At 49.0% G+C, this 21,668-nt stretch overlaps 1 protein-coding gene across 2 annotated transcripts in view; it reads right to left on the reverse strand.

Moving 5' to 3' along the window:
• Positions 1-7,184: 7,184 nt before the first annotated feature.
• Positions 7,185-21,668, reverse strand: part of CHEK2 (checkpoint kinase 2) — a 43,815-nt gene continuing 29,331 nt past the window's right edge. For both annotated transcript variants that reach the window (XM_055147503.1, XM_004615614.2), the window contains exons 11-16: positions 19,979-20,065; positions 16,582-16,745; positions 16,250-16,365; positions 14,796-14,881; positions 9,161-9,241; positions 7,185-7,389 (exon numbers count right to left, since the gene is read on the reverse strand). In XM_055147503.1, coding sequence (XP_055003478.1) covers positions 7,300-7,389; positions 9,161-9,241; positions 14,796-14,881; positions 16,250-16,365; positions 16,582-16,745; positions 19,979-20,065 — 624 coding nt within the window. In that variant the 3' untranslated portion in view covers positions 7,185-7,299. The remainder of the gene's footprint in view (positions 7,390-9,160; positions 9,242-14,795; positions 14,882-16,249; positions 16,366-16,581; positions 16,746-19,978; positions 20,066-21,668) is intronic.

Genomic DNA, 21,668 nt, shown 5'->3' on the forward strand with positions numbered 1-21,668 from the left:
TAGGGCTAGCAACGAGAACTGTCCGCTGCCCCATCATCGGACTACAGGGTCATTAAGGAGCACACACCTATTTTTCAGAAGGCAGCAGAGACTTTTGCCACAAGACCTGACCCTCCTCTTCTCCCCCACTTACCCTAGGCAGCTTGTCACAAGGATTTCAACTCTTCACCCACCTTTTGTTGCTCCCCCCAAAAGCTGATTAGATGCAGAGCCAGGAGTAGCTGCTGAGCACTGCTGGGTGTAACCCAAAAAGAAAAAAAAAACTTTCTAAGGCTCCCTCTACCTACTTATGTGCTCCTGTCTTTAAAGACAGAAAATGACATGGATGGAGAACCACCATACGAAAGCCACAGTAGTCTGTGTTTTTGGCTTTTCTGAAGGAGAGCGCCCCCCTGCCCCACCACCCAGGTGGTTCTCAAGGCTTACTCCTGGCTCTGCATCGGGGTCACTCCTGGTGGACTAGGGGACTATGTGGAGTGCCTGGGCTTAAACCCAGGTAAGCTGCACGCAGGGCAAGAACCCTACCTGTCTATCATCTCTCCAGCCCTACCACTTTAGTTTCAATTGTGGGGGCCACACCCAGGCATGAGTGGGGACCCAGAGGTGCCCAATGCCCAGCAGGGATATACCCAGCAGTGCTGGGCAAGTGGGGCATGAAGCTCCAGAGACCGAACCTAGGCCACTATGTAAGGCTTGTGCCCAACCACCACGAACTGGCCTCCTACTCAACAACTAGGAAAGATGAAATCCCACCTTTTGTGACCACCTGGGTGGAACCAGAGGTTGTTAATGGTAAGTGAAAGACAGGGGCAACAAATTCTGGATGACCTCACTCATATGTGGTGTATAAAGAAATGCAGGAGGGGCTCGAGCAATAGCATAGTGGGTAGGGCGTTTGCCTTGCACGCGGCCGACCCAGGTTCGATTCCCAGCATCCCATATGGTCCCCTGAGCACCGCTAGGAGTAATTCCTGAGTGCAGAGCCAGAAGTAACCCCTGAGCATCGCCAGGTGTGACCCAAAACCCCCCTGCCAAAAAAAAAAAAAAAAAAGAAACGCAGGAGAATAAACAATGCTGAATGCGTGGAACAAACTTGTCTTTGGACTCTGACTGACAACAGATTCGAGGTTCCCAAAGCAGAGATGGGGAGGCAGGTCAAGGGTGGGAAGGGATGGAGAGACGACTGTAACACTTCCAGGGTTGCAGGGGGAGAGACTGAAGTGAGGTTGGATAGGGAAAGGTTTGGTTAGAGAGAGAAGGTGGGCGTGGGCTGGGTTGGGGTCAGCAGCTGAATCTTCGCCTAGAATGTCTTTGTTTCCTTATCGCTGCTATGACAAATCACCCCGAATTAGGTGACTGTGACTTGAAACACAATACACTCTTCTCTCTCTCTCCTCTTCCCATCGTTGTTGTCACACCCAGTGCTCACACACTTGGTTGCACTTTACTGGAGACAGCATACTTGTGGCACCAGAGTTCCCAATGGCAGCACTGCAGAGGGCAATTGTGGCACACGGGGCAAGGTAGGGATGAAACTCATGGCTTTGAGAGAGATGGTACAGCAAGTAGGGCACTTGCACTTGCCTTGCACACAGCCAACCCAGGTTTTGTTTGTTTGTTTGCTTGTTCGCTTTTTGGGTCACACCCGGCGATGCACAGGAGTTACCCCTGGCGGTGCTCAGATGGAACATATGGGATGCTGGGAATCGATCCCAGATTGGCCGTGTGCAAGGCAAACAGCCTACCCACTGTACTATAGCTCCAGCCCCCACAATCCAGGTTTGATCTCTGGCATTACATATAGTTCTCCAAGGCTGCCACAGCCTGAAATAATCCTTGAGCACAGAGCCAGGAGAGATTCCTGAGCACTGGTGGGTGTGGCATGAAGTAATACTGCACTGTTGCACTGTGTCCCATTGCTCATCGATTTGCTCGAGCGGGCACCAGTAAGTCTCCATTGCAAGACTTGTTGTTACTGGTTTTGGCACATAGAATACACCACAGGTAGTTTGCCAGGCTCTGCTATGCGGGCGGGATACTCTCAGTAGCTTACCAGGCTCTCCGAAAGGGATGGAGGAATCGAACCTGGGTCAGCCGCGTGCAAGGCAAATGCCCTACCTGCAGTGCTATCACTCCAGTTTGTGGCCAAGAAACAGACCAAAAAAAAAAAAAAGTTACGGCTTCATGCCTGCAAGAAGCTACAACCGAGCTACAGGTCCAGAACTTGCACAAATTTATGTCATGTTTTATAGATCCAAAGTGTGAAATCACTTGCACTTGGCTAAAGTCAAAGTGTAAAGGACTGTGGCTCTTTCCAAAGGGTCTGAGGGGAGAATATCCTTTTTCCCCTTCCCCATGTCTAATGTCTATCTGTATTTCTTGGCTTGTGACCTCTTCCTCCATTTTCAGATTGCAATACTGTCCCCTCTAACTCTTCCCGTGCCTCTGTGAGAGGGAACACTGTGCTGACCTTGCACCCACCTGGAGAATACAGGTTAATCTTCCCGTCTAAAGGATCCTAATCACACTTGCAAATTTTCTTTCACCACAAAAAGGAATATACTTCTAAGTCCCGGGGATTTGGATAAGGACATCTTTGGAGACCACTACCCCGCCATGCACAGTAGGCACCATCAGAGGGAATTAACACCAAGTGCTGGAATCAGAGGAGCTGCCTGACTCTTCCCCAGGAGGGGAAAAATGCCCTAAGAAACCACCACCTTCACATTAAATGTTAAAATGAGCCCTGGCTCATCTAACTTGGCGATCTCAGCCTCATTCCTTTAAATATGCAAACCATCTAAATCCCCATGTAGCGCCTTCCACCAGACGGGCCAAGCCTCAGAAGGCTCACAGACCCTTTGGCTGGAGATTGCCAACCACCAGCGTCAGGGGCCTGGCCAGTCGACCCTGGCAAACTGGAGTACAATCCCCCAAAGTCGCTGGACTTATTCCCTAAAGGGGAGGAAGTGGGTAGGGGAGAAGCTGCTCCCCGGGCCCTTTGCGCACTGCGGGATTCCTGCCGCTGCTGCTGCAGCCACCCAGAAAGAAAGCCACAGAGGAGAGGAGGGAGTCTGGTGGTCAAGGAGTTCTCCGTTTACTGGCCCTTACACAGGGGTTCTTATACATATATTCAGGGTGCGGTTCTCACATACCGCATGTTCATCCCGTCAGGCTCGGTGCAGATGTCAGCTAATGATTTACATATCCTGCTCCTAGCTTAAAAGCAAGCTCCTGGAAGCGTGCGACCGCTTTGCGGCTGCGCGATATCTTATAGCCTACTTCTCCTCTGGAAGAACTTGGCAAACTACCGGGAGTTTCCTGCCCACATGGGAGAGCCTCGCAAGGTCCCCATGGTGTATTAATATGCCAAAACCAGTAACAAGCTGGGTCTCATTCTCCTGACCCTGAAAGAGCCTCCAATGGACCATCATCGGGAAGGACGAGTAAAGAGAGGCTTCTAAAATCTCAGGGCTAAGACGAATGGAGACGTTACTGAGACCGCTCAAGAAATTCGACGATCAACAGGATGATGATGATGATGATGATGATGACGACGATGATGATGATGATGATGATGGTCGGATTATCAGTATGGGTAGGTGGTCACAGTCACGTTCCTCATCCTCAACCAGCTCTTGCTTCCAGGGGCAGGGGATTTGGTCAAAGTCTCAGGCTAGCTGCTGAGACCCCAACACACCAAGCACCACAATCACCACTGCCATTGCCTGCATGGCCCCAGTTGCCTCACCAGCAGCATCTGAACCTGACGTGCGAGATTCGTGGTCTGATGTGCCAGCTACACCATACTTGACATCAGCTGGACGAAGGTCCAAGAGAAGCAGAAGGTCAGAAAGAGAAGTTGGTCACTGGAATGGCCCGAGCTTCTATAATCTTGAAACAAACCATCTTTTCCAAGAAGTAATTTGCATGGACCTATATTTTGCCTAAGTGTTCAGGCTCCTAGATCACGGAGCTGGACCTATGCACAGTAGGTCCAACATTAAAGATGTCCACATCAGTCCCTTGGGAGAGTTTACTTTTCTTTGGGTCACACTTGACTCTGTGACCAGCTCTGTGCTCAGAGAACTCTGTGGTATTGGGGATGGAACCGGGACACCCTGCAGTAGAGCTCGTGCTCCAGCTGCGATGTTCTCTCCAGCACATCTTTCATTTCCTCTTTCTTTTTGGCCCCAGGAACACAAACGGTGAAGCTGTGGGGCCCATCCCAGCTGTGCACGGGAGCTCTCCCAGAGATGCTCCAGGAACCAGGTGATGTCTGGGATCAAGCCCGGTGCTCTCATATGCAAAACTTGTTCCAGCCCCCCCCCCTTGTTTTTTCTTTTCGATCACACCCAGTGACGCACAGGGGTTACTCCTGGCTCTGCACTCAGGAATTACCCCTGGTGGTGCTCAGGGGACCATATGGGATGCTGGGAATTGAACCTGGGTCGGCGGCATGCAAGGCAAATACTCTACCCCCTGTGCTATTGCTCCAGCCCCTTGTTCCAGCCCTTTGGGCCATCTCCCCAGCCCTCTTTTAAGTTTTAACAGTGGGAGTAAATATCTAAGCATGGTTGAACATGCAACTATGTAGATGAGAAACATTTGTGGTTTTTTGGGTGTTGTTGTTGCTGTTGTTTTAATCCACACCTGGTAGAGCTCAAGACTTACTCCTGGCCTTGTGCTCAGGGATCACTTCTGTCAAGGCTTGGCGGGATCCATGTGGGTTGCTGGGGACTAGACCCAAATCAAGTGTGTGGGCATGTGCAAGTCAAATGCCTTATTTTTATATCTTGGGCCCCACATTTGTTTGTTTTCATCCTAAGGACTTGAAGTCACTGCCACTTGAAGTCACTCGACTCCGCCAAGCCCGGGTTCCTCACCTATCACAGAAGAGTGGTCAGAAACCCTAGCTGAGCATCACTGTGGGACGTAGGCAAGGTCAGCCACCAGAGGCCAGGCTTCACAGAGACGTCCAGGATCATTCTGGGTCAATGTGACATCTTCATGTTGTATACACGTTCCCCAGGTCCAAACAGCTCTGAAGACTAAGAGTTATCCATAATTAACTTGGCAGAAGATACTGATCTGAACTGATGGGAGAACTTTTCTCTATTTTCTTTTATTGTAAATTCTGGCTTCAGAAATACTCAGGACTCTGCACGGTATCAAAGGTAATAAAGTCGATCTCCCATTTCCCCTTCAGAAAAATTTTGATTTTGCAACTTAACCAGCCCCAAGGCTTCAGTGTGTAAGGAGTGCGTGTGTGTCTTTGTCAAAGTGAGGATGAGAATTCACACTACCCGTGGAGTAACTGCGCAGGTACCAGCCATCTCCTGAGGCCTGGGAAAACTAGTCTCCACAACCCCACCCCCATCATTTGGTACCCTTCCTGGGAAATTTCTGCAGCTGCAGAAATCTTTGAAATTTGTCAGCATGGCTGAAAACTTCAGGCTCAAAGGAACCGGGAATGGGTGACTTTCCCCCATCTCCCTCTTTTTCTGGCAGTCACCCCCACAAGCTGCCTCTGGCACCATATAATCTCCTGACTCTGCACTTGAGAATTACCCCTCGCGGTGCTCGGGGGACCATATGGGATGCTGGGAATTGAACCCGAGTCGGCCGCATGCAAGGCAAATACCTTGCCCACTGTGCTATGGCTCCAGCCCCAAAATACAATCTTCACACACTTTCCTCTAAGAAACCTTTTTTGGATCATTTTTAGTGGATTATTCATAACAAGCAATACAAAATAAATTATTTTTGTTCTGCTTTGGGAGCAGGGTTTGGAGTGGGAATGGAGACATCCAAAATATGGTGATGGGAGGTGTAATGTGGGGGGATTGGTGTTTGAATATTAAATGTAATCCAATATTGTCAACAACATTATAAAAATAAAATTTAAAAAAATTGTTTTGAATTTGTCAGCATGGATACAATGCAGTAAAAGGGGGATTCCTAAACCACCCATGACCCTGGAGTATAGGAAGATGGACATAGAGGATAAGTAAAATGAGGCAGGTGGGGACTGAGGATAGTACAGCAGGTGAGGTGCTTGTCTTGCAAGCAGTCAACCTGGGTTCAATCCCCAGCACCATCTATGGACTGATTACTGAAAACTGAGAACAGAGCCAGGAGGAAGCCTAAGCACCGCCAGGTGTGGCCCAAACCTCCCCTCCCCACCAAAAGGGGGGGAGGACTGGAGCAATAGTACAGAGGGTGGAGCACTTGCCTTGCACCTGGCCAACCCGAGTTCAATCCCCAGCCAGCAATACAAACGGTCCCCTGAGCCTGCCAGGAGTGATCCCTGAGCAAACAGAAGAGTAAGTGCTGAGCACCACCAGTGGAAGAGGAGGAGGGGGAAGAGGAAGAGGAGGAGGAAGAGGTGGAAGCAGAGGAGGCGGAGGGGGTGGCGGAGGAGGAGGAGGAGGAGGAGGATGAAGAGGAGGAGGAGGAGGAGGAGGAGAAGGAAAAAAGAGGATGGAGGAAGGGAAGAGGTGGAGTAAGAGAAGAAAGAGGAGATGGGGAAGGAGGAGAGAAGGAGAAAGCAGACAGACAGGTGGGAAGCACTGTGGAAAGGCCAGTGGCCTAGTGGAGAGGGTGGGGCCAAGGACCTCAGTAAATTGCCGGTGTGAGGGCGCGGTACAGCTACATATCCAAAACACAGACTTAGCGACAGTGAGACCTTGGGAGCCGAACTTCAAAATGTGCCTATCCCGGTGACAGGCTCAAGGGGATGCGAGGATACCTGGGAACACTGGTGAGGGGAAACTGACACTGGTGGTGGGACGGGTGCTAAAATATTGTACTCAACAATCAGTAACTTTGCACATGACAATTCTTATAAAAACTCATCAAGGTGCAGAGAAGACAGCACAGCTGGGAAAGTGCCTGCTCGGTGCCAGACAGACCCCAGTTGGATCCCTGGCCCTGTGTATGGACCCCCGAGCACTAGCGGGAGGAAGCCCTGAGCACTGCCAAGTGTGTCCCCCAAACCAAAAATCAAATGAATTAATTTGTCAACAGCTTGTCCAGGGCAACAACCTGAGGCACCTATCAGGTGAGAGTCACGGCTGAGCTCCAAACCAGACACCCCCGACTCCAAATAAACGCGTGTGCCCTGCGGCACGAAGCCAGGCAGCGAGCACTAAGCGAAAGCACAGCACCCAGTTCTAGCCGACTTTAATAGTGTATTGATGGTGGGAGAACAGCCGCCGTTCCCTTAATTAGACAACGGGGTGGGGGACGGGGATGGGGAATCTCGGCAGGTTCTGGGAAGGTCCTTGATTCCTTTGCTCATGAGACGGCGGCACACACAGTCCGGCGCTTCCTGGGGCCAGCATCCTCCTTGTCCCCTTCTAGCCGCCGCTTCTGACTCGTGGAAGGCTGGCAATGACATAAAAGGGACACACGGTCAAAGAGAACCACTGGCTTCCTTAAGATCAGCAACATCGGGCCTGAGCGGTAACACAGAGGGTGAGGCGCGTGTCTGGCACGTGGCTGACCTGGGTTCCATCCCTGGCATCACAGCCCTGAGTACTGCCAGCACTGAGTACCACTGGGTGTGCTCCCACACACGGACCAAAGGAGGATGAGTGAAGTCTCCCAGATGCATCCAGTGATGTTGGGGACTTCACAGAAAACTTCCCAAACTAAGACATAACTGCTTGGGGCTGGAGGGATAGCACAGTGGGTAGGGCGTTTGCCTTGCACTCGGCCGACCAGGGTTCAATTCCCAGCATCCCATAGAGTCCCCTGAGCACTGCCAGGGGTAATTCCTGAGTGCAGAACCAGGAGTAACCCCTCACCACCCCACAATTCTCTCCCTTGTGCTCCAACCATTCAGGCTATCTATCAACAAACAGCAGCATAAAACACCAGCTCTTGGCAGTTTTTTCTAAATTATAGCCTTTAAAGTGACTCTACTAGCTCTCACTGGAAGAGAAATTTTTTGATGGGCAAACAATCTTTTTCCCATTATTAAATTGATGGGGAGGTTCTTAGATCAGAGAGAGTGTAATACACCAAAATAAGGCAGGATAAAAATGAACAGGGGGGCCAGAGACAGAGTACCGAGGGCAGGTGTTTGCCAGGCATACGGCCGACCAGTGTGAGCCCTGGCACTGCATCTGGTGCCCTGAGCAGCAGCAGGGGTCACTCCTTAGCACAGAGCCAGGAATATAGCCCTGAGCACTACAGGTGCGCCCCCCAGACACCAGCACCTCCCCACAACAAAAAGAAGAATGAATAGATACTAACTTAAATTTACAAAGAACTTTAGAAAAATAAAATTATAATCAATAAAGCATCAAGCACTTATCCAAATTTTCAATTCCTTCCTTCCACCCTTTGTTGGGGGGCAGAGACTCTCAAGTGGCTTTTAGGAGGCCCAGGGAGTGGGGGCGGGGGTCTCACTTAACAATTTTTTTTTAAAATTGAATCATGGTGAGATACAGTTACAAAGCTTTCATGTTTGAGTTTCAGTCATACAATGATCGAACACCCATCCCTCCACCAGTGCATATTCTGCACTACCAATGTCCCCAGTATCCACCCCCCCATACACCCCTCCCCCTGCCTCTATGGCAGACAATTTCTCCCATACTCTCTACTTTTGGGTATTATGGTCTGCAATACAGATACTGAGAGGCTTTCACATTTGGTCCTTTATCTACTGTCAGCACACACCTCCCATCCCAAATGATCAGTCCAACCATCATTGACTTTGTGATGTCCTCACTTAGCAATTTTTTTTCTTTTGATTTTTGGGTCACACCCAGCGATGCTCAGGGGTTACTCCTGGCTTTGCACTCAGGAATTACTCTTGGCGGTGCTCGGGGGACCATATGGGATGCTGGGAATCGAACCCGGGTTGGCCAAGTGCAAGGCAAACGCCCTACCCGCTGTGCTATCACTCCAGCCCCTCACTTAGCAATTCTTGATCAACCAGGCCAGTAGTTGGATGTGAGGGCCCAGTGAGGACAGGAATTACTCCAGCGGCCTCCAGAGATGAGGGAGGGAGGAAAGAAGGGAGGAGAAAGAAAAAGGAAAAAAATAAGAGCAACCCCAGTAACCATTGTTAACTCACCCCACCTGAACACCCCTGCTCATTAACTCTTTTTTTTTTTAATTCATTAGCTCTTTAAACTCAAAATACCTGGGCCGAGAAGTGAGGCGACCCCGTTGATGTGTTTTCTTCAAGAAGCAAATTCTGGAACTTTCTCTTCATGGCCTCATCCTGTGGAGAGAGGAAAAGCGTATGTTGCTGGTTCTATCTGTAGGGAAGGGATGCTCTTGGCAACAGGGAAGGGGCAGAGGTGTCTAACCCCCAAAAGACCAAGCCCAGGTCAAAACTCCAGGGTCAAAGACCACACGCTTCTCACCTGCACCTGGCCCCAGTCTCATTAGATGTCAGTGCTTGATCAACACTGTCTGAATCAAACCCACACATCTGATATCTATCCGTGGAGAGACCCACTGATCATAGCAGACAAAAGACATTCAGAAACTGGGGGCCAGAGAGACAGTACAGTGGACAGGGCATTTAACTTGCACATGGTTGACCCGGGTTCGATCCCCAACATCCCATATGATCCTCCAAGCACCGCCAGGAGTAATTCCTAAGTGCAGAACCAGGGGTAACCCCTGAGCATCACCAAGTGTGATGTAAAAAGCAAAAAACAAAACAAAACAAAGGACGTTCAGAAACTGCATTCCTGATGCCGAGATGGCAATCCGGAGGCTAGAGGTGCTCAGGCGTTATTCCTGGCCCCGTGCTCAGGAGTGACCCCTGGTGGTGCTTAAGGGAACACATATGGCGCCAGGGACAGAAAGGGGTCAGCCACACGCAAGGCCATTGCCGTAACTTCTGTACTATTTCCCCAGCCCTGAGGTGACCCATCTGTAAGTAAGGAAGTCCCAGAGACTCACAAATGAATCTCAGAACCGAGCAGCTGGCTGCAGGGATGGCTCCAGACCATGCACCAGGCTGACTTCACCGGGGCACCTCAAATGGGAGCAGGCGTCCCCTCTCCGCCTGCACCAGATGAAGCACAGCAGCCCCAAACCTCCGGAAACCGATCACTGCCACCCTCATTACCGACCTTCACGGGTCTGTCCTGGGCCTCCCACGCAAGAGACTAAATCCGCTGAAAAACCAGGCATGTAGGATCAGTGACTGAAAATGCCAGGCCCCCACGGGGTCAGGACGGGGCCATTCCTTCCCATCTCCCAGCCCTTCCGAGGTCCTGGCTGTCACACCCACAAACTGCCTCTGGGTGCCATCTAAGAGACTTACAAAGGACTCTCGGAACCCAGCAGCTCACTGCAGAGATAGCTCTGGACCCCAATTATTTAAATTTTTATAAACCCAGGAGCAATATCTCATAAATTTTTTAATCTATTTTTTATTAGTGAATCACCATGAGAATACAGTTACAGATTTACATATTTTCGTGCTTGTGTTTCAGTCATACAATGCTCGAGTACCATCCCTCCAACCAGTGCCCATTCTCCACCACCGATGATCCCAGTATCTCCCGCACCCCCCCCCCCCGCCTCTGTGGCAGGACATTCCCTTTTGTTCTCTTTCTCCTTTTGGGTGTTGTGGTTTGCAATAGAGGCATTGAGTGGCCATCGTGTTCAATCTAGTCTTTTTTTTTTTTGCTTTTTGTTGAATCACTGTGAGATGTACACTTACAGACATCTCATACTATTCATAACAAGCAATACAGAATAAATTATCTAGCATCCGCCTGCAGGGCAGGCGTGAGTGGTGGCGGGAAACTTCAAAATAATGGTGTCGGGAAGGTGTAATAGTGGTGGGATGGGTGTTGGAATACTGAATGTCATCAATTACTGTGAATAACTTTATGAAAATATCATTTAAAATTTAAAAAAAAGGGGGGGAAGTCACATCCTCACCGGTAACCAGGTAAGAAAGCATGCTTGGTAGCAGGGAGGGGGCAACATCTCAGAGGGGTCTGTGGTTCAGATCACATCTTCCTGGGTGCCCAGAGATTCTGGCATCTCTGCCAACCCGATGCCAACTGCAGGGCACGGCACCATCTCGGCAACGCGCTGGGTATGCGTCAGCTACTAGGCCGGCTCCTGTCCTGAATGACTCAAATTTCCAAGACTCCGAACACGCTGGGTTTCATCAAACCTCAAAGCTCCAATTTGCATGTGGCTTAGGTCTAAAGGCCCAGGGCAGGCCTGTGGTCCAGGCAGGGCTCAGCACAAACTCTGCCTCTAAGCTGCTCACTGAAACAGCGGGCGCTCAGCACTCCCCAGACTCCATTCCCGGCCAAAAAACAGTCACACAAACAAATGGGCTGTGTAGATGGAGCCGCTTAGGACGGCAAACGGCCAAGTGATGAGGTTTCGGTAACAAGAATAAGGCTGGGATGTGGAACGAGGGGCTTTGCTGGTCAAGATCCACCAGGCCCTGAGCCTCTGCAGGCTGCAGATAATTCGGTTCCTTGCTAGCCAGCTGGCGGGGTGCTGGTGGCGGAGACTCCGGTGACACCGGGAGCAGAGGATGCCCTACAGCTAGTGAGAAAGAGGATGCCCTACAGCTAATGAGAAAAAAACAGCAGCTAAGTGGAATGACACAAAGGTGCAGAAAGCACAAACCTAGTCACCAAGCTGGTAACTTGCCAAGATTTGTCAAAAGTGTTAGGGGGTTGGAGAAATAACATAGAGGGTGAGGTGCCCGCTTGCCTTGCATGTGCCCAACCCAGGTTTGAACCCCACATCCCATACGGCCCCTGAGCCTGCGAGTGCACACGCCCTTTGGCGTGCCATAGTTTTTTACACCTGAGCACCGCCAGGAGTGATTCCTGAAGTGCAGAGCCAGGAGTAACCCTCGAGCATCACTAGGTGTGGCCCAAAAACAATAAAAAAGGATTAAGAGGGTCGGAGCAATAGCACGGTGGAGCAACAGCTGGAGCAACAGCACAGCGGGTAGGATGTTTGTTTGCCTTGCACATGGCTGACCCGGGTTCAAGCCCGGGCATCCCATATGGTCCCCCAAGCACTGCCAGAAGTGATTCCTGAGTGCAGAGCCGGGAGTAACCCCTGAGCATCACCAGGTGTGGCCCCAAAACAAACAAACAAACAAAAAGGAATCAAAGGAAAGGGCATGGGTGATGATTCTAAAGGCTTAACATCTGGGAGCCCAAGGACCCATTCTCCAGCATGGGATCTGAGCACTGAGTTGGGAGTAGCCCTGAACACCACTGAATGTGACCCCTGAAGTAAAAATATGTCTAAGAAATAATAGCTGGGAATGACCACCCTGGACAAGATCTGAGGGTTAAAAGTAGATAAAGGGATTTTCTTCCATGCAGCTGACCGGGGTTCAATCCCTAGCATCCCATATGGTTCTACAAGAACCGCCAGGAGTGATCCCCGAGTGCAGAGCCAGGAGTAAGCTGGGTGTGGCCCCCAAACAAAAACAAACAAAAAAGAAAATGCTGTCTCTACTGTTTTGGACAAATCCCCTCCACCCCCCCAACCAATTCATAAGTTTAATGCAAACTCCCCAGTACTATACTGTATTTGTAGACAATAGTTCCAAAGAGGTCGTGGAGGTAATTACACTACGATCTCAAGAGAAACCTGTGAGGGTGGAAGGGGACGCCCAGGGCTGCCAAGGGGTCCAGCTCATCTCACTGATCACCTGAAATCCTGCCGGCTTGGGGCAAAACCAGCCAGACAGCAGGAAGAGCTCAAGGTAGAGATCAGCAAGACACAGGAATTCTTCTCTGGGCCTCTCGCCTGCACACAGACCTTCACACAAGCACATGCCCAGCACCAAGAGCCCACAGGACAAAGCCCCGTGAGCCCCGGCAAGGAGAGGCAGCCCACAATCTGCAGCACTGGCCACTGAGGAACAGGACCTTCGTGGGGCAGAGGCAGGGCAGAAGCTGAAGCTACAGGTGGCCACAGAAGCATAAGGGCTCCGGGGGCAGGAGCGATGGACAGTGCAGTGGGTAGGCACTTGCGTTGCATGTGGCCCACCTGGGTTTAATCCCCAGCATCCCACGAGGTGCCCTGAGCACCGCCCGCCCCCCCCCAGGAGTAATTCCTGAGTGCAGAGCCAGGAGTGATCCCTGAGCATCACCGGGTGTGGCCCCAAAACCAAAAACTGAAATAAGCCATTAATTACCAGTAACAGGAAAATGGGAGTTTTAGCACATAGTAACGCAGGTGAGAATGCACAGCTCTTTCCTTGAGACACGACCCTCTATTCAGACACTGCAGTTAGAATATGTCGAGAAGGAACTAGGCAAAAAGAACCCTGTTTCAGGCGGTAAATAAGGGAGAAAGTGGACATAAGGATTGTTCCCTGTAACTGGACCCTACGTTAAAGACAGAAAAAAAAAAAACCAAAAAACCAACCGGAACTCACATTCCAAACACTCAGTCCTGTGTCAAAACAAAAAGGCAACTGTCCCCGCCAAAACACTGAATTTTCTCCCAAAAAGAAAACCTGAACTATCAAGAGCCACCGCGCTAGAAGGGCCAGCTGCAGCCTTCCCAGCTCCTCAATGCTCACGACCTCCCTTGCTTCAAAAACAAACAAAAGCAAATTCAAATGACGACCCCCACCCTCCTCTACCACCACCTCACCCTGGCCGGGCTGAGCTTCGCCTCTTCCTTGGTGGTTAGCAACAGTTTGCAACGGAGACAAAAAGTACAAGAAAGAAAGGCTGCGCTTTCTTAGAACTCCCTGCCGATGAAAACCCTTTCCCCGGGATGCACGGGCTCCGGGACCTCTATGCCGTGCTCCAGAGCCCGAGGACAGAGCCAGGAGGAATGTTTTCCTTTTTCATCAAAAATTAAATCCCCACATGCAAAGGCCCTTTTGTTTCCAAATTCCTTTTCTCCAGGGTCCCGCTGTTTCAAATCTCTGTGGTCTATTAAGTGATAAATCATCTGACAGACTGGGGGGGGGAAGGGAAGAGGGAGAGGGTGTTTGCTGTTTCCAGGGCAACACCCCAACATTGACTTAAAAAAAAAAAAAAAAGGATTTGTTGTTCCTAACACAAACTGGCCTGAGTAAAAAAAGTTCAGTGTGGAGGTAGGACGGACACACACACACACACACAAAAACACACACACGAGACAATCTTTCCTGGGTAAAAAGTTCAGTGTGGAGGTAGGAAGAGAGAAACACACACACACACACACACACACACACACACACACACACACACACACACACACACACAGAGTTCAGTGTGGAGGTAGGAAGACAGAAACACACACACACACTCACACACACGCGTGCGCACCAATCTTTCCAAAGGCCCAGAAGCAGAGTGGAGGGGGTAGGAAGAGAGAAACACACACCCACACACCACACATCCCCCTGAAGCCTTTCCAAAGGCCCAGAAGCAGAGTGGAGGGGGAAAGGGTGCTGGCAGTTGGCGGAGCAGTAATCCCCAGAGTAAAGGCTATGAGTTCAAGCTTCCTGGGCTTAGGACCCCCATCCCTGCGGGCACAGAGACCACATGGAAGTGACTCAAGATAGGCCCTTCACGGAACCGCACGGAATCAGCAATGGAGGGCCTGATATCTGCCAGGAACCTGCGAGGTGGCAAAAGACACAAAGGCCTCCCCACTCTGGGGGCTGGAATGAGGTCAGCGCCGCCCCAACCCACCCCCCAACCAGAAGCGACAGACTTTCGAGGAGCTAAGACAACACGGTGAACAGAAAGGGGACTCCCTGTGCCACGCTCCAGACACAGAGCGGGGCTTCCCCCGACAGTGCCACCCATACCCACCTGGAGCCAGGGGTGTGCTAAGGCTTCTTCTGTCGTAAAACGTGCCTTGGGGTCCACCACCAGCAACTTCTTGACGAGGTCTAGCGCTAAGGCAATAAGAGCATTTGGCAAGTCAGACTGAAAAGGATTAAACACATTCAACCAGCACAACCACCAGCTGGCCAAAACCACAAGCCAACATCAGAGAGGAGGAGAGAGAGAGGCTGAGCTTATCAGAGGGTCAGCAGGCGCTGGGCAGGGTCACCTAAGGGGCCCGAGATGGCTCTGAGACCGTCGGGAAGGAGAAGGACGTGCCCTGTTCTTCCCGAGAGAACTTCATTCATAGCCACAACCTCGAGCCTCTCTTCTCTCTCTTACAGCTTCACTCCAGTCCAGACCCATTAGAACTGAACTTTATGGGGGGTCGGAGGGAAACTGGGGACATCGGTGGAGAGAAGGGAACACTAGTGGCACTAGTTGTAGGATGGGTGCTGGAACACTGTATGCCGGAAATAACTTCATTATGAATAACTGAGTCAAGCATAGTATCTTAATAAAAATTTATAATAAACTTGAAAAAGAGACTTTTTTAAAAAAAAAAAGGACCTGAACTTCAACTTTGTCTCCTGGGTCTCCCTGAGTCCCTTCAGCTGATGGGGAGAATTCCTGGGCCAGCAAGAGGCTCCCGGGAAAGCAGCCCTGGCAGGAATCAACCTTGACAGCCCGCAGTTAAGTGGATGCCTGAGTATTGCAACAATGTTACTCCTCAGACTGGCGGACACTTGAACACAATGGTCTATGTTGGCAGCAGGAAGAGACATGGAGAGAAAGTCTCTAAAACCTTTTAAGAATTACAAAGTTGTGCTTCGAATTTCCCACCACTAAGTCACTAATTATTTTCAGCCCTGGGGCGCTTGCTTACTCAAGGGAAACTTGTACCTCCTGATTCTGCACATTTGAACAGGGACTAGGCATTTTCATTACACTAAATGTTCACCCCCCCAAAAAAAAAAATACTTTAAAGTCAGTTCCATTGTGACTCCTTTACAAAAGAAAGAAAGAGGGTCAGAGAGATGGTATAGCGGGTAGGACACACAGGTGATCGGGGTACAAGTGTGCGTCCTAGGTTTGAATGCAGAGCCAGGAGTAAGTCCTGAGAACCACGGGAATGAACCAAGAAGGGAGCGAGGAAGGGAGAAAGGGAGGCAGGAAGGGAGGAAAGAGAGAAAGGGAGGGAGGGAGGGAAGGAGATTCAAAGAGGTAAGTAACTTGTCTGATCACAGAGCCAGGACTTCTGCCTGCTGGATGGAGCCAGAGATAGGATGAGATCAGCTTCCTCCCACACAACATGAAACTGACAGAGAAACAAGAGCAGAATCGACAGGTGCAAACAGCCACAAAGCTCATCAGAAAGTCCCACCGCCACGCGCGCACGTTCCAGCAGACCACGGCTGGTCCCCCTTCCGTATCCATACCCTTCTCTGAGACCTCTGCCCAGACTTCAGGAATGAAGTTGTATTTTCCACTGGTGATCTGATCCTTCAGAGACACTTGAGTCTTATACTCAGAGAAAGGTGGATACCCACTAAGGCTTAATATTGGCAAGGAGAGAAAGGAAGAGAAATCAAGAGGCATTCTCGGTGGCATTTGGATTCACAGATTTCGCTGTTAGCACTACGCAGATTAGCTGTCTCATTCTGTCTCCAAACATGACCTAAATTAAACACAAGCTCTCTACCTGCACACGTTTCTGGTTTCACGCAATTACCTCCAACCAGACTCCGAGGCGATAAAAATCTCTTCTTACCAAATGAACAGAATAACGCCCAAACTCCAGCAGTCCACGGCGCGGTTATATCCAGCAGTTCCCAAGGAAAGGAGAACCTCTGGGGCCAAGTAAGTCGGGGTACCACATAAGGTCCTCATGAGAGAGGTCTCCCCCAAGATTTTGGACTGCCCAAAATCGGTGATCTAAAATAAAAAACAGAAGGGAGTAATTTTTAGTAAGGTCAGAAAACAAAAAGTTCAGCGTGGCCTACCAGTCCCCAAAGCCTAGTCAGGCGGTCACACCCAAAAACTGCCCCCAGCGCCCGCCGTGTAATCCCACCAACAGCCAACATCCAGAGACTAGAAGACCAAGCTCCCAGAAGACAGTGATGCAGTCTCTTGCCCCCACGCCTGGCTGTCATGACCGGGGACCCTCAGAGGGGGTGGGTTGAGTTTCCCTCCCCGCCCAGAGCAGAGCCCCGGAGGCCAAGGACCTCCGGAACCCAGCCACAGCCATGCTCAAGGCCCCTATCCATACATTCGGACGAGCATCATGCATGAAGGAACTGGAAGAGGAACCCAACTGTGTGGGACCCGGTGCTGAGATCTCCAAGCCTGCTCAGATCAGGACTGGGCCTCTTCCCCCCAGATCCCTCATTTTCCAGTAGCTAGGCGGTCACACCCAGAAACTGCCCTCAGTGCCATGTAATCCCATCAACGACAACATCCACAGACTATTAAAAAAAAAAAAAGCAAGCTCCCAGAAGCCGTGGTGCTTCGCACTGCTCAACATCTTATAGCCTAGTTCTCCCTCTCGGAGAACCTGGCAAGCTACCGAAAGTTTGCTGCCCACATGGGAGAGCCTGGCAAACTCCCCATGGCGTATTCATATGCCAAAACAGTAACAATGATGGGTCTCATTCCCCAACCCTGAAAGAGAGTGCAAGGAAGGCCACATGTGAAGGTCACATGAAGGTCACATGAAGGTCACAGCAAATGGGCAAGAGATACTGACCAGACATTTCTTGTTTGTTTTGGGGAGCACCTGAAGGCTGGGAAAGATGCTTCATTTTTTTTCTTTTTGTAGATTATAGCTCACTCTTAGAATAAAAGAAGGGTTCCAAGTCTCTCTCTCTTTCGACCCGGGGTCCTCAGTGCTGAGCTTCTAATAAACTTACTGTCTTATCCTGAGCTGTCTCTCTGTTCATTCTCGGCTCGGGCCAGCACAAGATACATGCAAGGCAAGCACCCTATCCACTGTACTACCCACTGTACTATCTCTCCAGCCTCTTGCTTTCCTTCTTATTTGCGTTCGCACTTGTAGAGTTTTTCACAGTCTACATTTCTCTAATTACAATAAATATCCTCCTTTAGTTCCAAGATTTTTCTTCCATTGGAAGTTAAAATTTAAAGCTTGACCAGTCTTGGGTTTGATTATTTTGACCAGACATCACAGGTGATGCTAAGTACATCATTAAGGAAGCAAAGTACATATTGTTCAGCTGTCGCGCGCGCGTGTGTGTGTGGTGTGCAATTCACATTTAAATCTTCTTGTATATTAACATGGTCTATGACAATGTCTAGAACTTTGATTTATTAGTGAATGCAAAATGTTGGCATCCCAATCATGGCAGTCTCTTTTCATTGATTAGCTAGAATACTTTCTGTGAAATAAATTTCCCCATCAGGATATGTTTGAGGTTACTCTGGTTATGTAGGAAGAAGAATGATTCTGAGTTCTTTTAATTCATCAATTTTCAACATTAAGTTGTTATTGAACATCTTCAACGAAGGCCAGTGAGTGAATTATGTGGGATAATTTGTTCTCTATGAAACCTTATGATAATTATAATGATTAACTTAGCATAATAAAAATGATTTCCAAAGCATACTCCAGTCTGAGTAAGATCACCCTGTATTTGTTCTTTTCTCTCTGACTTATTTAACTTAACATGATGCCCTATAGTTCCGGCCACGTGACAGCAAAATGCAAGATTATATATATTTTTTCTTATAGCTGCATGGTTTTCCATTGTCTATACATATACACATACAGTGAACATATTCCTGGACACATCAGCATAAAGGGAAACACACACACACACACACACACATATATATATGCCTCTTGGAGAGCCCGGCAAACTACCAAGAGTATCCCACCCACACAGAAGAGCCTGGCAAGCTCTCCATGGCGTATTAGATATGCCAAATACAGTAACAAAAACAGGTCTCATTCCCCTGACCCTTGCCTCCAATCGTTGGGAGAAAAAAGAGAGGCTGCTAAAATCTCAGGGCTGGGACCAATGGAGACGTTACTGGTGCCCACTCGAGTAAATCGTTGAACAACAGGATGACAGTGATATACAGTGATAGTGGGGCCAATTAATGCTCTCAGAGGATTAATGCTTTTAGGAATGAAACAATACCGACTGATTTCTAAAACATTTGGGAGAGGTAGGTTTGGGTCACACCTAGTAATACTTGGGGTTTATTCCTGCCTCCGTACAGGGACCATATGCGGTATCACAGATCTAACCAGGGTCAGTCATATGTAAAGCAAGCACATATGGCCCTAAGAGTTTTTTTTTTTTTTTGGTTTTTGGGTCACACCCGGCGATGCACAGGGGTTACTCCTGGCTCTGCACTCAGGAGACCATATGGGATGCTGGAAATTGAACCCGGGTCGGCCGCGTGCAAGGCAAACGCCCTACCCGCTGTGCTATTGCTCCAGTCCCCCTAAGATAATTTTTTAAATAACACTTTTTTAAAAAGTGAGGCTGGTGAGACCAGAACAATGGTACATCAGGAAGGACATCTGCCTTGCATACAGTTGATCCAAGTTCAATTCCTGCCATCCCATATGGTCCCAAGAAAAAAAAGAAAAAAAATTTTCTTTTTTTTTTTTTTTTTGGCTTTTTAGGTCATACCCGGCAATGCACAGGGGTTACTCCTGGCTCTGCACTCAGGTATTACTCCTGGCGGTGCTCGGGGGACCATATGGGATGCTGGGAATCAAACCTGGGTCAGCCGTGTGCAAGGCAAATACCCTACCCGCTGTGCTATCGCTCTAGCCCTGAAAAAAAGAATTCTTGAAGAATTCTTGGGCCCTGATAGAACAGCTGATCCCAGTTCAATCCCCAGTACCACACATGGTTCCCCAAGCTCCACCAAGAGTGATCCCTGAGCACAGAGCCAGGAATAAGTCATGAGCACTGCTAGATGTGGCTCAAACCCTCTCCATCTCCCTGCACAAAAAAATTCACTTGTGGAACGCAAGTTTTGCATGCATGCAGCTCTGAGATTCATACCCATACCAAAAAAGGAAAGAAAAAAATTCTCAAATTCATGGTTACACTTTTTAACTTGATTTGCTAAAAAACAGTTTCTGAACAGAAATTTGCTGAGTGACCATGTACAGACCATCCATTACTTACCTTTATAAGGCAGTCCTCTTTTTGAGATGAAAGTAGAACATTCTCTGGCTTTAGGTCCCGATGTATGATGCCATTTTCATGAAGGTACTATACAAAAAGTATGCACAACACTTAGATTTTTTGAGGAATATGTGAAAAATACAGAAAGATGCCTCTTCAAAGTACAAGAAATTTTGTTATTTACAATGGTATTCCCAAATACACAGAAAATTACTGCATCAATGAGTTAGTGTACTAGTTTAAGAAAATCTGGTTTTACTAAGGTAAGAAAAAAAAAAACAATTTACAACAGAAGTCCTCTTATTTCACTTCATAATACATACCTCTTCACAATTGCAGAAACATAAGGTGGCAGTTCAGTAATAAAAATGTAAATGTGGGGCTGGAGAGATAGCACAGCGGGTAGGGCGTTTGCCTTGCATGCGGCTGACCTGGGTTCGATTCCCAGCACCCCACATTTCCCCTGAGAACCACCAGGGGTAATTCCTGAGTGCAGAGCCAGTTGTGACCCAAAAAGCAAAAAAAAAAAAAAAAAGTAAATGAGGCCAGCAATATAACAGAGTGGGTAAGGTACTTGCCCGGCATGAGGCTGAACTGAGTTCAATCCCCAATGCCCCATAGGGTTCCCCGAGATCTGCTAGGAGTGACAGTTTAGTGCAGAGCCAGGAGTAAGCTCTGAGCATAGCTGGGCATGACCCCAAAACAAAAATACCAAAAAGTAGTGGTCCAAGCCCCGTTACCCAATAATGAAGAAAAAAAAAACACACAAAAAGTGATATGAAGATCTTAAGACATACATTTGGTGATATAAATATTTTGGGACCACATTTTGAAGTAAAGACTCTATTAAAACACATACTTGCAAAATTATCTGCTTAAATACTGAGCATAGCCCTCAATTCACAGCACTCTCCCCACAAAATGACTGAAAGATTGACAGTCCTCAAAAACCTTATGCTCGGGGTTGGAGCGATAGTACAGTAGGTATGGTGTTTGCCCTGCACACAGCTGACCTAGGGTCAATCTCTGGAGTTTCATATGATCCCCCAAGCACTGCCAGGAGTCATTCCTGAGTGCAGAGCCAGGGGTAACCCCTAAGCACTTGCCGAGTATGACCCAAAAAGAAAAAAGAAAAGATAATCAAAAAACCTTTATGTTCTAAAATAGTATGTAAAGGGGCTGGAGAAACAGTCCAGCAGGCAGGGCGCTTGCTTGCTTGCATCTGGCTGACCTGAGCTCGATCCTGGCACCACATATGGTTCCCCAAGCACCACCAGGAGTGATCCCTGAGCCAAAAGTCAAGCCCTGACCAGTGCCAGGCTTCCAAAATATAGATAAAATTTTAAAAAGTAAGCAAAACACAGAGAGAATTAAACGGGCAGGAGCTCATGCATTGCACATTGAACCCAAGGCCTCCACAGGCAAGGCATGTGCACTAGCCCATTGGGTTATCCCTCCGGCCCCCCCCTTCCTTTTTGATTTTGAATTTGGGTTTTGAGCCACACCCAGCAGTGCTTACTCCTGGCAGTGCCCAGGGATCACATGGGATGCTGAGGATCGAACCCAGGTTGGCTGTGTGCAAGACAAGAGCCTTTCCCACTGTACTATCTCTCTAGCCCCCTCTCTCTGTTTTAAGTTCCACGGCAAGAACTTACTCAGTAATTTTTTTCCAAGAACAAACACACAGAGA

Source organism: Sorex araneus, chromosome 9 (genome assembly GCF_027595985.1).
Source record: "Sorex araneus isolate mSorAra2 chromosome 9, mSorAra2.pri, whole genome shotgun sequence".
Taxonomy (NCBI): domain Eukaryota; kingdom Metazoa; phylum Chordata; class Mammalia; order Eulipotyphla; family Soricidae; genus Sorex; species Sorex araneus.